Raw genomic sequence first — 17,153 nt, 5'->3', positions numbered from 1 at the left:
AGATACTAAATTATTTAGATAGAAATTGAATAGTAGAGGGGCCAATAGGCACCCTTGCCTGACTCCTTTAGAGGTTTTAATAGGGTCCGTTAGGTGTCCTAGGCGGCTACACCTGACTCTAAGAGCCGTATTTGCGTGCAGTGCCTGAATTAAGAGCAGAAGCTCTTAATTCTATGTAGGTCCCCTGTAGTCTGTCCCAGAGTCTGGTTCTGGAGACTGTATCAAAGGCTGCTTTTAGATCAACAAAGGCAGTGTATAGTGAGGCCGGCCTTTAGGAGAGCCATGTCACCTGGGCGCAGAATTCCAACCCATGGCTTCAAGCTACAAGAAAGGAGATTCAGATTCAACACACGTAGTCATTTTTCACTAGCAACCAATGACTCCCTTGTCAATCAGTTCTGATTTCATGCATTGACTGGAAGGAAGGAGCAACCAGGCTGATTCGCCTCGCATTAATCTCTTCGCTTGCCTCCACATTTCCACAATCTCCCTTCTAGAGGCCTACATCTCCTCCTCCTCCTTTTTAGAAAGATAGCTCAGAGTCTGGGCTGTGGTGCAATCCTACCCTGGTTCCCTCCAAGACTCATCCATGCTTGCTCAGGGAAACTTTCTTCTCCTGATACTATACAACTTTTGTAACAGAACAATGTATTTGCTTTGTAGGATTTGCTAGAGCTTCTCATTCAGACTGACAGAACTTGGCAGAAGACCAAAGGGTTCCTTCCGATCTCTCAGAGGCTTCCTGAGAGCACAGATGGATGAGCGAGACACAGCTGGCCCTGAAGCAGGAAGAGGCCATGCAATCCAAACTGGGAGCGGTGGGGGATTCTGGGAAAACTCTGTGCAGAAGATCCTGGGTGAGGAGGACACCCTCTGCTCAGAGGTGCAGAGCCAGCAATTCAGGCAGTTCTGCTGCCAGGAGGCCAAAGGACCCCGAGAGGTTTGCAGCCGACTCTACCACCTTGACCATCAGTGGCTGAAGCCAGAAAAGCACACAAAAGCTGAGATGCTGGACCTGGTGATCTTGGAGCAGTTCCTGGCTGTCCTTCCACCAGAGATGGAGATCTGGGTGAGGGACTGTGGAGCAGAGACCAGTTCCCAGGCGGTGTCGCTGGCCGAAGGTTTCCTCCTGAGTCAGGCAGAGGAGAGAGAGCAGGCAGAGAGAAAGCAGGTGAGAGAGACTTTCCTCTGGATACTCCCAAGGGGCTCCAAACAGGATGGAGAATATCCAAAAATGGTCTGCTGATGGGCCATCCGTTTTCGGGGAATGAAATCTAACACCCTTAAAGTATCTGTCTTTGCGTTCTCTTTCTAATATTTCTCACCTTTCATTTACTGTTTTGAATTCGTATTGTTCTTTCAGAAAAGGGATCATTTTGCAGAAATGGACCTGGATTCCTGTAAGGCAGAGAGGCCTCCGTTGGACACCAGAGAGAGGCCACTGGGTAAGGAGGAAGGTGGCTTTTCTCCGTTTGGTCTTGTTCTGTTGGTTTTCCAACTCATCCGAGGGTTCTTTTCATCTTGGGTTTTTTTTTTTTTTTTAGGGGTGGGGGTTGGGAACAAGGGTTCAGAGGAGGGGAGATGTATTTCTGCACACCTAACATGAAATGGGCACAAACCTTCAACTGCACTCAGCAGGTAAGGCTTTCTCAAAGCCCATCTGTAGTTAGAGATGTCCTGTTTCCCCTGTGAGAGAAGCAGGCACTCCTAGCATCCTGATTACCTTTTTTTCTTTTGCAGGTGAAAGAATGATGCCGGCAAGACCTCCTGATCCATCTTTTCATGGGGGCAGAAAGGAAGCAGTGGCTGTGGAACCAGATCAGGTCAGGGGAAGCTGCCTTGTGGGGACAGAGGCCGAGGGATGGAGCAATGTCATGGACTGGTTGGGCACAGAGGAATGGTGGGAGGAAGCGGCCAGGGAACCAGGAAGGGAAGATGGCTCTGAGCCCAAGGAGTGAAGGTGGAGGAAGGATGAGCGGTCAGAGGGGGAAGACGGAGAAGACGTAAAAGACTGGGAAGAGGAGGTGTCAGAAGCTGAAGGGGCAACAGGGCTTAGTGAGCTGGGAGACTCTGAGGCAGAATGCAGTCCAGAATCAGAGGCAGAAGAGGAAGGAGGCGAGTGGGAGAGGAAGATCGAGAGGCAGAGATGAGTCAGGAGAAGGAGGAGCCACCGGGGGCTCCCTCTCCTTCTGCCAGAATCCACCCTCCCTGCTTGTCTCTCAGAGCCAAGAGAGGTCTAACATGGAGGAGCAAAGGCAGGCTGCACACTGGCACACTGTTCAATCGCTTGCCAGAAACCCCAGAGAGGAGGGGACTTGGAAAGCTGTGGGGAGCCGGGGGCCTTCACTCTCAGCAACTGCTTTTGTGGACGAAGAGGCTCAGGGAATGAGCTGCTGTTCTCATGAAGCCCGAAACTCAGCCAACTGTGTGAACATCGTGTTCTTGCTGATAAAGAGTAAACTCCAGCTGTGAACTGTGGGATTTCCTGCCCAGATAACTCTGTGACACCAGCCTTCTGAATGTCGCCTGTAGGATTCATCTGTAGTTGCAGTTTTCATGGAATCCTAGAGTTGAAGGGACAAAAAGAGTCATCAAGTCCCACCCCCTGCATTGCAGGAGTCTCAGCTAGATCCTCCAAGACAGATGGCCATCCAAACTAGGCTTCTTGTATTTCTATATTCATCACTGAGTGCTAAAATAGGCTTCTAAGCAGCGGACAGACGAGTACAAATAGTGGCCAGGATTCACCTAGCCAGCCCCATCCGCTGCAAAATGGGGCCCGCCCCCCACTCCTCCCCCTCTCCATGCCCCCATGAACCCCTTGAATTTGGCTCTAGGGCATTGGAAGGGAACCTCCCCAGAACAACTCACGAGGAGAGGAGAAAGTGGATCCTTCCATCGGGGAAACTGGAATGCTTGCGTAGGCAGAATAACATAAACATAAGCTGGAGTACCACCTATTTGCAAAAAGACAAATACCCACAGTTAAAATGAAGAATAAAATAATTCAATTAAAGCGTTAAAATAGGTACCCATAATTAAAATGTGCAGCAAAGCAATCCTATTGAAATTACAGAGCAATTAGCAGGAAGGAAATAACAGAGCATTGTGTAGCAGATCATATTTCTGCTGTCTCAGAGGAGGAAATTTCCCTTTTTCTTTTAGGGTCCAGTGTGCTTTGAAGATGTCGCTGTTCGTTTAATGGACGAGGAGTGGGAGTTGCTGGATCCTGACCAGAGAGCTCTGCATAAGGACGTCATGGAGGAGAATTGTGGGATCGTGGCCTCTCTTGGTAAGGATCCCTGTGGGATCGTCCTATCTGCCAGGAAATTCAAAAAATACATCTATGTGACAAACCTCATATATTTTCACAGCGCCCCCTACAACACCTGGGAACCTAACACCCCCACAAGAAATAGTAGATTACAGTTTTTTCTGTGAACAATCTTCCTCCAGTTCTGCCTCCTTCTACCACAGTTGGGCTGATCTGAAATGCCCAGGCATCTTAAATGTCAGCTTCAGAGTTGTTCGGAAAGATAAGTAGCTTCTGTCAGTTTTTCTGTTTTTGTTTTTGCTGCTGTCAGTCTTGGGTTGACCAAAGAGACGACTGACACTTGGAGATGGAGGGGATGTCATGACTCGGCCAAACAACATCTGCCCCAGAGAAGAGCCAGGTTGATTGAATCTCAGGTAGTACTAGCAGTGATAATAATAGTAATAATAATAATTTTTATGTATACCCTTACCATCTGGTTGGGTTGCCCCAGCCAATCTTGGAAGCTTCCAACACATATACAGTCGTATTTCTGGTTGCGAATGGGATCCGTTCTGGAGATCCGGCCAGATCCCGAGGTTTTCTTTTTTTTTTTTTTAAGATATTTATTGAAATTTTCAAAAAAATAAAAACCAAACATCAAGAAAGGAAAAAAAAACAATTAAACACACATACAATTTACATTTCTTACTGTCAATGACCAATTTCCTTGACTTCCCCACATCTCCCCTTCTTGTATTCCAGTTCCAATTTTTAGCTCAGCAAGTTCTTGTCCCCAAACTTTACCTTATTTTCTCTCACTTATTTTAGTTAACCAATTTTAACTTATAAACCTCAATCTTTATACATCAATACTTATTCTTCAAAATCTTTTTCTAGGTTCACCCCATCAATTTAATTAACCAATTTTAACTTATAAACCTCAATCTTTATACGTCAATACTTATTCTTAAAAGTCTTTTTCTAAGGTCGGCCCCAATTCCCTTCCCCGAAATCCCCATTTTTATGTTAGTGGCAAAACCAAATTAATTAAAACAGAATATAGTTATACACCCTTTGGATTCCCAAAGCCCCACCACCCCCTTTCCCGGTTTCGAACCCCAACAAAAAGTCCATCAGTCCATCTGCAGTCAGCCTGGCGACCTCACGTCCGAGGCTCTCAATTCTCTCTCAATTCCTCTCTGCCGGTTTTTTTGATAGTCCTTTATATTAAACTCCGAATCTCGAAGGAGCTCTGTCCCAATAAGGTCCATGTTTCTTCCAGCCAGGCCTCCGTATTTAAAAATGGAGCCAAAATCTTGTTTCCTACTTCTCTTAAGTCCAAATGTCCCAAAAGCTCCAGTTTCCACTTTAGCCAAGTTTGTATTCCATAGGTCTTCAGATCTCCACATAGGGAGATCTCTCCATTCTCAATTCTTCAATTCAAACCAAATTTTCATCATCCTGATCTTAATTTCCTTTATATCCATCTTAACCGGCCTCTGGCTCTGCTCAATCATCTGTGGCATTATAGCTCCTCGTTCTTTTTCCATCGAATCATCATGTTCCTCTTTCATCACATTCTCGGATTTCTCAAATTTCTTTTCATATTCAGCTGCAAAAATTTTTAAGTCAACTGCAAAACTTTCCTGTTCAACTGCAAAAACTTGAGTCAAGTCCCTCCCAGGCTCAGCAACTTTATTTACTGTTCCATTCAGTATTGTCACATTTGTTGCCAAAACATCACTCTGTTCCTGCAACTTTCCCAAGAGAAAAAAAGTCTTCTCCAGTTCAGCCAGTATTTTTCCACTTACAGCCATTTTTGTAATGTCCTAAACCCCCTCTAGAGGGATTCTAGTTTCTTAATATCTTCCAGTTCCAACCCAAAAGTCAAATTAGCCTTTTCTTCTTTATTTTTAACAATTTGTTACCAAATTGTAACGAATATAACCAGCAAAGACAGCAGAAACAAAGTTCTCCTTTTTTCCCAACTTTGACAGCTAGTTTGACAGCTGTCAAAGTCTTTATGTCTCTTCCGCAGGCTCTCTCACCGATCGCTCTCGGGTCTTGGGGGAGGGGTGAATTCCGTTCTCAATGTTAACTCTTATCCTCCAGCACAATCACTTAAATTGCCCCAACGTAGAGTTAATTGCTTTTCTCCACAAAGAAGAAAGGTATTCTCACAACCTTAGTAATAAAATCCTTGCTTTACGATGTTTACAAGGCGGGTAGGCGGACTTCCTCTTTACACCTTACCCGGTCGTGCCTAATTCCCAAAGAAAATTTCCCTTTTAAGTCCAATTTCCGTGTTACTCACGGGTTGTTGCTTTTAATCCAAATGTTCAGAGAAAGAAGTCAGCGCTCTCCGTCCATGGCATGCGGCTTCACTCAGCAGGGGAAGCAGTCGACTCACAGCACCGCACCGCTCTACGTCCCCCGTTCCAGAGCCTTTAAAAAGGCTCCTTTGCGGGTCGGGGGGCGCAAATGGTGCCCGCCGAGTCACCAGGTCCACAGGCTTCAGCGCCTGTGGTTTCTGAGGGTCCCCGCGTCGCCGCCGCGGCAGGACCCGACCCCTGCTGAGCCGATTCCCTCCGGAGCTCGGAGGGAATCCGCCATTAGGCGATGGCGCTAACCCGGAAGTCTCCAGATCCTGAGGTTTTCGCAACCCAAGGATCACTGCACATGGATTTGTGGCTTTCATAAGCTGATGTTTATATAATCCGAGGGTTAGGTAACCCGAGGTGCTACTGTATAAACATGAAACAGTAATTATAACAACAATCTAATCCAATGAAAAAAGTACAAAATTTTTACAAAAAGTACAAAATTTATAAAATGAGTAACTTACTTCAAACAAAGCAACATTCAACCAACGATTAGAATCCAATAATAAATACATTGGTTTATTGCAAATAACAAAGTTAATGAACACTGCCTTCTCTACAACAAATTTAATGAGCATTATTCCCTAACTGGGGGCTCCATTTGTTCCTGAGACTCTAATCCCTTTTTCTCTCCATTGCAGATTGTGACGAATTGGAAAACAAGAACAAAGGAGACCACAACACAATCTGCAGAGTGGAGAAGGCACGTAAAAATTTGGAATGTGGAAAGAGCTGCAGTCAGAGCTCCCATTCCAGTTCCCATCAACAAAATCTCATTGGAAAGAAACCCTATCAGTGCATTGAATGTGGAAAGAGCTTCAGTCAGAGCTCCTCTCTCACTTCCCATCAAAGAATTCATACAGGGGAGAAACCCTATCAGTGTGTGGAATGTGGAAAGAACTTCAGTAGCAACTCAAATCTCACAAAACATCAAAGAATTCATACAGGGGAGAAACCCTATCAGTGTGTGGAATGTGGAAAGAGCTTCAGTCACAGCCACAGTCTCACTTCCCATCACATAATTCATACAGGGGAGAAACCCTATCAGTGTGTGGAATGTGGAAAGAGCTTCAGTATGAGCTACAATCTCACTAAACATCAAAGAATTCATACAGGGGAGAAACCCTATCAGTGTATGGAATGTGGAAAGAGCTTCAGTATGAGCTGCAATCTCAGTTCCCATCAAATAATTCATACAGGGGAGAAACCCTATCGGTGCATGGAATGTGGAAAGAGCTTCAGTAGAAGCGCCGATCTCACTAAACATCAAAGAATTCATACAGGGGAGAAACCCTATCAGTGTGTGGAATGTGGAAAGAGCTTCAGTATGAGCTCCGATCTCATTAAACATCAAAGAATTCATACAGGGGAGAAACCCTATCGGTGCATGGAATGTGGAAAGAGCTTTAGTAAGAGCTGCACTCTCACTTCCCATCAAAGAATTCATACAGGGGAGAAACCCTATCAGTGCATGGAATGTGGAAAGAGCTTCAGTATGAGCTCCAGTCTCACTTCCCATCAGATAATTCATACAGGGGAGAAACCCTATCAGTGTGTGGAATGCGGAAAGAGCTTCAGTAGAAGCTCCGATCTCACTAAACACCAAAGAATTCATACAGGGGAGAAACCCTATCAGTGTGTGGAATGCGGAAAGAGCTTCAGTAGAAACGCCGATCTCACTAAACATCAAAGAATTCATACAGGGGAGAAACCCTATCAGTGTGTGGAATGTGGAAAGAGTTTCAGTATGAGCTCCTATCTCACTAAACATCAAAGAATTCATACAGGGGAGAAACCCTATCAGTGCATGGAATGTGGAAAGAGCTTCAGTCAGAGGTCCAATCTCACTTCCCATCAAAGAATTCATACAGTGGAGAATCCCTATCAGTGTGTGGAATGTGGAAAGAGCTTCAATCAAAAGTCCAGTCTCACTTACCATCAAAGAATTCATACAGGGGAGAATAACGGAATTGTAGAATTTTTGAGCTTGAAGTGATCCCTGGTGCAATCTATTTCACCCCTTGTGATGCTGGCATAGCAAGTAAAGCATCCATGACAGATGACCATCCAACTTCATTTGAAAACCTCAAAGAATGGAAATTCCAGCACTCCCAAGGGAGTCCAATCTACTAACAGCTCTTGCTGTCAAAAAGTTCTTCCGCATGTTTAGTCAGTCTTTTTTAAAAACAAAACTTGAAAGCATTGGTTTGTGTCCTACCCTGTGGAGCAGGCGTCCTATTGGGAAGACCCAGTTCTCTGAGTGCATGTTCTGGAAGTTGGGCAATAGGGGCAGTACAGGATTCCTTTTGGTGTACCGACTCCCCACTGCACCAAGGATTCCCTGCCCAAGCTGCTCCAGGTCGTGGCGGATGTTCTCCTGGAGACACCTAGTTTGGTTGTTCTAGGGGATTTTAACATCCACGCCGACACGACCTTACAAGGGGCCGCTTGGGACTTCGTGGAAAGCATGGCCTCCATGGGGCTTTCCCTGAATATGTTTGGCCCAACTCATAGCCGTGGACATGCCTTAGACCTGGTTTTCACCTCTATGGATGTTGGTGATCTGACACTAAGTAAAAGCGAAACTAAAGAATTGCCATGGTCAGATCACTTCCTGGTGCAACTGGACTTCTCCGCGAACCTTCCCCTCTTCAGGGAGGTGGGACCGATTCAGATGGTCCGCCCCTTAATGGATCAAAATGGTTTCCAGAGCGCGGTAGGTATATTTTATCCCTGTTAGAGTTGTTCTAATCCTGCCAGAGTCATCGAAGTTCTATACTTATCTCTTATATACGTTATATATTTGTTCCAATTTTCATGAAACTTCTGGTCATCCTGGTCTCTTAGTCTTCCTGTTATTCTAGCTAGTTCAGCATAATTTATCGTCTTGGTCTGCCAGTCATTTATAGTAGGTATTGATTCCATTTTCCAACTTTGGGCTAACATAGTTCTAGCGGCCGTTGTGGCATATAGAAACAGATTTTTATCCTCTTTTTTGATTTCCTTGCCAACTATTCCTAGCAGGAAAGCTTCAGGCTTTTTGGGGAAAGTATACTTAAATTTTTTTTTAAGTTCGTTGTAAATCAGTTCCCAAAAGCCTTTTACTTTACTGCATGTCCACCACATATGATAGAACTCACCATCCCCCTCTCCGCATTTCCAGCATTTCTTAATCTTCAGCTTATAAATCTTAGCTAGCTTCACTGGTGTGAGATACCACCTATAAATCATCTTCCAGAGGTTCTCCCTTAATGCCATACACGCCGTGAATTTCATATTTACACTCCACAGTTCTTGCCACTTTACAAAGTCAATGTTGTAACCAATATCTATGGCCCATTTTATCATGGCTTCCTTCACCTCTTCATCTTTTGTATACCAATCTAGTAACAGGTCATACATCCTAGATAATATTTTGTTTTTACCTTCTATGACTTCCACATTAAATTTAGATTTTTTATCTTCAAATCCCAGTTTCTTTTTATCATCTTTTAACAGATCATTCACTTGATGATATTGCAGCCACCCCGTGAGTACATTCTTTACCTCCTCATAGGGCTTAAGTTTTATGCCCTGATCAGTTTTATTGATAAGTTCTTCATAGGTAGCTTTTCCCCCTCCATGTTGGTTTTTTTGACAGTTAAGACATCTATTGGTGAGATCCACCATGGGGTTTTCTTTTCTAGCAGGTTCTTATTTCTTTCCCATACTTGAAATAATGGTCCTCTAATTACATGATTTAGAAACCCTCTATGAACTTTCACCTTTTCATACCACAGGTACGAGTGCCACCCATACCTGTTATCGAAGCCCTCTAAATCCAAGATATCAGTATTCTCTAGCTTTATCCAATCTCTCACCCACGTTAAGCAAGCCGCTTCGTAATATAAACTCAAATTTGGTAAAGAAAAACCCCCTCTTTCTTTTTTATCTACCAGTATTTTCATTTTTATTCGTGGTGTTTTTCCCTGCCAGATAAATCTCGCTAAGATCCTTTGCCAATCTTTACACTGTTTTAGTCCTTTCATTACTGGTATAGTTTGCATTCTGGGCAGGACATTCATTTTAATAACCGATATCCTCCCTAAGAAGGAGAGTTTCAATCTCTCCCAGATTTCTAAATCTTTCTTAATACCCTTCCAAGTAAACTCGTAATTATCTTTGTATAGATTTATATTTTTAGCCGTGATCCACACTCCTAGATATTTTACCTTCTTAGCAACCGTAATTCCCGACCTTGGTTCTAACTCTACTATATCTTCCTTGGTTATATTTTTTGTTATCATTTTAGTCTTGTTCCTGTTGAGCTTGAAACCTGCCACTTTTCCAAATTCTTCTAATTTCTGTAGAGCTTCTAGTAAACTGTTCTTAGGATCTTCCAATGTTAGTATCAAATCATCTGCAAATGCTTTTATTTTGAATTCCTTACTTCCTATCTTAATTCCTTTAACCTCTGGTGTTTCCCTTAATCTTTTATTAAACACTTCCAACACTGTTATAAATAACAAAGGGGATAAGGGACAGCCTTGCCTAGTCCCTTTGGCAATATCAAAGGCCTCCGATATATTATTGTTTATTATAAGTTTGGCCTTTTGCTCTTGATAAATAGCCTCAATACCTTTGCTAAATCCTTCACCAATTCCCATCGTTTTTAAATTTTCCTTCATGAAGCGCCAGGAGACGTTGTCAAATGCCTTCTCGGCATCAATGAAAATCAGCGCCGCCTGCTTGTCTATTCTACTATCCAGATATTCAATGATGTCTATCACGTTTCTTACGTTGTCTTTTAATTGTCTCCCCGGAAGGAAACCCGTTTGGTCTTTATGGATTCTTTTATTTAAGACTTTTTTTAACCTTTCCGCCAATACATCTGCGAATAGCTTATAGTCGTTATTTAATAATGAGATAGGTCTATAGTTTTTTACCTCTAAGCCATCTGTGTCTTTTCTAGGGATTAAGGTAATATACGCTTCTTTCCAGGTGTTTGGAATTCTCCCTTCTATTAGTACATCATTCATGACTTCGCATAGCACTGGGGAAAGTTGATCACTTAGTATTTTATAATATTTAGCTGAGATACCGTCTGGCCCCGGCGCTTTTCCTGATTTCATTTTTTTTATTGCTTTCCTAATTTCTTCCTCTGTAATTGTCTGGTTTAGGTATTCTCTTTCTTCAGTCGTGATCTGTTGTAATGGGTATTTTTTAAAGTAATCTTCTATCTCATTATCTGTCTCTTTTTCTCTTTTGTATAGTTCCTTATAGTATTTCTGAAATATCTTCTTTATCTCTTTTGGGTCCTCCACTGTCCTTTCTCCATCCCTTATCTTACATATCATGTTTTGTTTTTTCCTCTCTCTTAGTTGCCACACCAGGTATTTCCCTATCTTATTTGCCGATTCAAAGTTCTTTTGTTTCATCATTTTAATCCTTCATTCAATCTCCTGGTTCACTATCATAGAAAATTGAGCTTGTAGCATCCTTATATTTTGTTTTATTATTTCATCTCCTGGTTTAATGGTTAATTGTCTTTCATTCTCCATGAGATGTAATAGGATTTCTTCTTTCCTTTTCTCTTTTTTCTTTTTTAAAATGCTATTTTTCTGGATTAAGAAACCCCTCATGACAGCCTTCCCAGCATCCCACACCATTTCTAAAGATGTTTCTTTATTCAAATTCCACTTAAAGTATTCCTCAATTCTCTTTTGCTTTATTTACTATCTTTTGATCATTAAATAGATTTTCATTCATTTTCCATCTTAATGTTCTAAAGTCTTTTCCTTTTACCTCCGTGTATACTGGATTGTGATCAGATAGGGTTTGTGGGAGGATTTCTGTCTTAGTTACTCTTTGCGTCAATTCCTTCGAAATCCAGATAAGAACTATTCTCCCCCAGCTTTGATTTGGGTTTGAAAAGAAAGTGAATTGTTTTATTGTAGAGTTTTTAAATCTCCAAGCATCGATTAATCCCAGATTTTCCACTAGCTTGAAGAAGGCTTTCGGTAGTTTGCCCTCCCTTACTTCCTGTTTTCTTGTTGATCTATCCAAGTTTGGGAAAACCACTCCATTAAAGTCCCCCATCAATATCAATTGTTGATCCATCCATTCTAACAGTTTGTTACCTAATTCAGAATAAAATGCTGACTTTTTGTCATTGGGTGCATATATCCCCACCACATTTATCTTTTCTCCTTGATGGGTGATCTGTACTACTATCGTTCTCCCATCTTCGTCTTTATATAATAGTTTTGGATCAGGTTTTTCTTTTATATATAATACCACTCCTCTTTTCTTGACATTATCCGATGCTACAAAGTCCAACCCTAATTTCTTATTACTTAAAATTCTTTTGTGTTTTCTTGTTACATGAGTTTCTTGTAGACAGATTATGTCAATGTTCTTTTTGAGCAATACATGAGCAATTTGGTTCCTTTTATTTTTATTGTTAAGCCTGTTCACATTCCACGAGATAATTTTTAAAGTCATTTTTAATGTACAATCAGTAAGTGGTCGAATCTAAGTTAGATCTACTGTTCCTTGTTATCTGTCTCTTCCTCTTCTTTTCCTTCGTCTAGATTTTCCTCCTCTTCTCCCTCTCCACTTCCTTCACCTCTGCCCCTCTCTTCCCCCATCTGCTCCCCTTCTTGTTCCCGCCCTCCCAACCTTCCCAGTTCCTTCTCATATCTTCTTGCAAATTTGTCCAATTCCAGAGGGCTGGATAGTTTGAATCTTTTTTCCTTGAAATAGAATGAAATCCCTTCCGGGAACTCCCATCTATATTGGATCCCGTTCTTCTTCAGTTGGTTAGTTGGTTTTTTATAAACATCTCTCTTACGAAGAAATCTCGAAGGAATCTCTTTAAATATAATAATTGGCTTTCCTTCAATACATAGTTTTTGATTATAGTTTAGCTTTAGTATTTCATTTCTTATGTCCAGGGAGTTAAACATGACCAGGACATCTCCTGGCAATTTCTTCCCTCTGACTTTGGCTAATTTTGTTTTTATCCGAAAGATATTTACAACTTAGTATCCTATGTCTTCTTCCTTCATATCTAACCAAACTGCCAATTCTCTAACCAATTTAGATCGTATATTTTCATTTGGTTCCTCCGGGATCCCCCTAAATTTCAGGTTTAATTGCTTCTGTCTCATTTGAGTCATCGCCACACTATCTAACAGCCTTTGGCAAATATGTAGAGACAAAACACGTAACTTCAGAAATTATCTGATACTTACCAATGAACTAAAGGGTATTATATATATGATTTTTGTAATGAAGTAAAGGGTATTATATATATGATTTTTGTAACAGCTATGTTATATGTAACTTAGGTAATCTAGCCTATATATATGTATAATTAATGGAAAACCAATAAAAATTTATATGCAAAAAAAAGGTATGTTTTATCCCATGTTGATGGCCTTTCAGCTGATTCCTGGTGGCTCGCTGAAATGTGGAGTTAACCAGGGCTATTGACTGTTTGGCTCCAAAGCGCCCTCTACGATTGCATGGAGCCCGGACAGCCCCATGGTTTTCTTCGGAGCTGAGGGTGATGAAACAATCGCTGAGACGGCTAGTGCGCCGGTGGCGGATAACCCATTCTGAAGCTGACCGGATACGGGTCAAAGCTCAATGTCGAGCCTACCAAGTGGTGATAGCGACGGCGAAGAAGACTTTCTTCACCGCCTCTATTACATCTGCGGAAAACAGCAGCAGGAGACTCTTTCAGGTGGTTCACAATTTAGCAGAACCACCTGCTCCATTAGGGCCCAGTACAGGCCACATGATCTCTTGCAATGATTTTGCAAAGTTTTTTGCAGACAAAGTTGCTCCGATTCAAGAAGACGTAGATTCCACCATGGGAGCAGGGCCCGGGCGGGAGAGTGCTAGAGTCCTGTGTAGTCAAGTTGTGTGGGATCAATTCCAATCTGTTACCCCCGAGGATGTGGACAGGCTGCTTGGACGAGAGAAACCAACCACTTGTCTCCTTGATCCTTGTCCATCATGGCTTATAAAAGCTAGCCTGGAAGGGCTGGGCGATGGGCTTCGTGGGGTGGTGAATGCTTCCCTCCGTGAGGGAGCCTTCCCAGACCCATCTTTGGATGTGGCCACGATGGCCAACTATCGCCCAGTCTCAAATCCTCCATTCTTGGGCAAGGTGATTGAGCGAGTGGTTGCTGAACAACTCCAGGCACGCCTGGAGGAAGCGGACCATTTGGATCCCTTCCAGACGGGATTCAGGCCTCATCATGGGACTGAAACTGCCTTGGTCGCACTGGTTGATGATCTCTGGCGGGCTAGGGACAAAGGTGAGAGCTGTTTCCTAGTTCTGCTGGATCTCTCAGCGGCGTTTGATACCATCGACCATAACTTCCTTCTGGACCGTCTTGAGGGGCTGGAAGCTGGGGGCACTGTCATACAGTGGTTCCGCTCCTTCCTCCTGGGCCGTGTTCAGAAAGTGGTGGTGGGGGATGAGTGTTCAGAACCCTGGGCTCTCACTTGTGGGGTGCCTCAGGGTTCCATCCCCTTCCCCCATGCTTTTCAACATTTACACGCAGCTGCTGGGAGAGATCATCAGGAGGTTTGGACTGGGTGTTCATCAATATGCGGATGATACCCAGCTCTACCTCTCTTTTAAATCAGAACCAGTGAAGGCAGTGAAGGTCCTGTGTGAGTGTCTGGAGGCGGTTGGAGGATGGATGGCGGCTAACAGATTGAGGTTGAATCCTGACAAGACAGAAGTACTGTTTTTTGGGGACAGGAGGCGGGCAGGTGTGGAGGATTCCCTGGTCCAGAATGGGGTAACTGTGCCCCTGAAGGACCAGGAGCACAGCCTGGGAGTCATTTTGGACTCACAGCTGTCCATGGAGGCACAGGTCAAATCTGTGTCCAGGGCAGCTGTTTACCAGCTCCACCTGGTACGCAGGATGAGTCCCTATCTGCCTGCGGACTGCCTCGCCAGATTGGTGCATGCTCTGCTCATCTCCCGCTTGGACTACAGCAATGCACTCTACATGGGGCTACCTTTGAAGTTCTACCCAGACACTGAGGTCCAGCACCGAGGGCCTTCTGGAGGTTACCTCACTGTGAGAAGCTAAGTTACAGGGAACCAGCCAGAGGGCCTTCTCGGTAGTGGCGCCCTTCCTGTGGAACGCCCTCCCACCAGATGTCAAAGAGAACAACAACTACCAGACTTTTAGAAGACATCTGAAGGCAGCCCTGTTTAGGGAAGCTTTTAATGTTTGATGTATTAGTATTTTAATATTTTATTTGAAGCCGCCCAGAGTGGGGGGAAGCCCAGCCAGATGGGCGGGGTATAAATAATAAATAATAATAATAATAATTATCATTTTATTTTCTTACTCCTGTAGTAACCTATGTTATCCATCATTTGAGAACCACGATATTGTTCTCCCTTTGGTCTTCTTTCATTTTTATCACAGTCTTTGAACTCTAATACTTTGAAGGAGCGAGGTTTTAATTTCATGAAGTGAGGCAGCTCATCCTCTATTAACAGTCGTAGCTGAGATAGGAAGTCCATGTTGAGGATCTGGAGAGAGTGTTCAGACGGGACTTAATCTGGAGGGAGAAGCTGTGGGAAGACTCTTCTTCTGGGGTCTCCTTCCATTCGGGAGGGGAGAGATTTTCTAGGAAAAGGAGATTTCTGAGTCAGTAGAAAGGACTCAGAGGATCCCCTGGGTCTGGCATACAAAGGAAAATACCTCGGGAGTGGGACTGCTAAGAGAGAGGGGAACCGAGGAAAAGTGGTCCCTCGCTCACGGACCAAAGTATGAAGCCATGAAGGAAGCTGGGCTGTCCTGTCATAACTAAGGAAGGGAATGAGAGAGAAGCAGCAGAAACAGAGTTAAGCCTTTTAGCATTTATTCTGGATACCTGAAGTGTAACAACTGATTATGAGAGGAGGGAGTTTAAGAGAAGCTGTGCCTGTACAGTGGTATCTCGGGTTAATTACTTAATTTGTTCTGGAGGTCTGTTCTTAACCGGAAACTGTTCTTAACCTGAAGCTCCACTTTAGAGAATGGGGCCGCCGGAGCACGATTTCTGTTCTCTTCCTGAAGCAAAGTTCTTAACCCGAGGTACTATTTCTGGTGTAGCGGAGTCTGTAGCCTGAAGCGTATGTAACCTGAAGCATTTGTAACACAAGGTACCACTGTAGTACCTTGTTTAATCCTGTGACATTTAGATGAAGTAATAAGTTAACGTCTACCTGACAGAGGCCTTCCAGAATCCGATTCAGAGCCAAATTTGGAGACATATGTGACACAGACAATTTCAGAATGGATGGGAGAAAGTAAAGATTGGTTGGATGGGCTTTCAGAGAGCTGTTTCAGAATTAGATCGCCAGAAAATTGAGAACGGAGGCAGCCAGGAGATGTTTTATTAACACTAGTAACAAAAAGAGTGAAGGACGCAATCCTTCAGAACAGTTTTTTGGGTAAAATCATGTGGTTGCCGGACACAAAGTAGATATCTTTAGAGAGATTCCACTGAAATTGAGACTTAGAAGAACCAAATATAGATATTTAACAATAGCACTCAGGAGAGCTGACATTAGATATAAATGGGAATTCCCAGAGGGCATTTCCTTCACATACATGAAAAGGAGATACAGGCTAACATCAGAATTTCAGAGAGTCCTTTGACAAATACAGGAGAGACTTAGATTCCAACTGCTGAAAGGCACATATGGTATTCTGTTAGAATGGGAGACGTAAGACGAAGATGTGAAATCAGTTATGATTAAATGGGCACAAGATATAGGTCATAATATTATGATGGAAGATTGGGAAAGGTTATGGAAAACCAATTTAAAATTCACAGATTGTTCCTTGCTGAAAGAAAATTATATGAAGATGATGTATAGATGGTATATGACACCAGTGCAGTTAGGAAGAATGAACAAAACCAGCTCAAATATGTGTTGGAAGTGTAAAGAAAGAGACGGGACTTTTTACCATATGTGGTAGGATTGTAATGAAATCAAAAAGTTTTGGGAAATGATATATAATGAGTTGAAGAAAATGTTCCAATTAACATTTGTTTAAAAACCTGAAGCATTCTTGTTAGGGATTGTAGGAAAAGACCTGCCAAGGAAACTGAAAAATATCTTTATGTATGCGACAACGACGGCAAGAGCCTTAACAGCACAAGGATGGAAGAATGAGGAAATCCCGACTAAAGAACTATGGCAAGAGAAATTGATGGAAATCACAGAATTGCCAAAATTGACACACAAACTACGTGACAAAGATAACTGTGATTTTAAAGATGAATGGGAACCCTTTACAAAGTACTTACAGAAGCAACAAAATGAACTGGACTCCTTGGCAGGTTTTGAATAAACATTTACAAACTTTTTATTGATAACATTTAGATAGATAAATTAAGGATCTGTACAGTTTTGTATCATGCAGAAAATAACATATGTTGATAAACCAGAGAGAGGAGCTGAGGGAAGTCAGGGGGGAGGGGAGGGTGGGTCAGGTTTTTTGGAG

The 17,153-nt window shown here is 42.8% G+C and overlaps 2 protein-coding genes across 2 annotated transcripts in view; both read left to right on the top strand.

Moving 5' to 3' along the window:
- Positions 1-7,854, top strand: part of LOC310760745 (uncharacterized protein) — a 47,311-nt gene extending 39,457 nt beyond the window's left edge. Inside the window, exons 2-6 of the mRNA XM_083609874.1 lie at positions 664-1,171; positions 1,364-1,445; positions 1,741-1,823; positions 3,166-3,292; positions 6,279-7,854. Coding sequence (XP_083466000.1) covers positions 755-1,171; positions 1,364-1,445; positions 1,741-1,823; positions 3,166-3,292; positions 6,279-7,633 — 2,064 coding nt within the window. The 5' untranslated portion in view covers positions 664-754 and the 3' untranslated portion in view covers positions 7,634-7,854. The remainder of the gene's footprint in view (positions 1-663; positions 1,172-1,363; positions 1,446-1,740; positions 1,824-3,165; positions 3,293-6,278) is intronic.
- The window catches only part of LOC310761882 (uncharacterized protein), a gene marked incomplete at its 3' end in the record, with an annotated part of 35,382 nt that overhangs the window by 2,180 nt on the left and 16,049 nt on the right, over positions 1-17,153 (top strand). The gene's annotated exons all lie outside the window — the stretch shown is intronic.

Source organism: Podarcis filfolensis (genome assembly GCF_964270895.1).
Source record: "Podarcis filfolensis genome assembly, chromosome: 4".
Taxonomy (NCBI): Eukaryota; Metazoa; Chordata; class Lepidosauria; order Squamata; family Lacertidae; genus Podarcis; species Podarcis filfolensis.
This window is presented reverse-complemented; position numbering and strand designations above follow the sequence as displayed.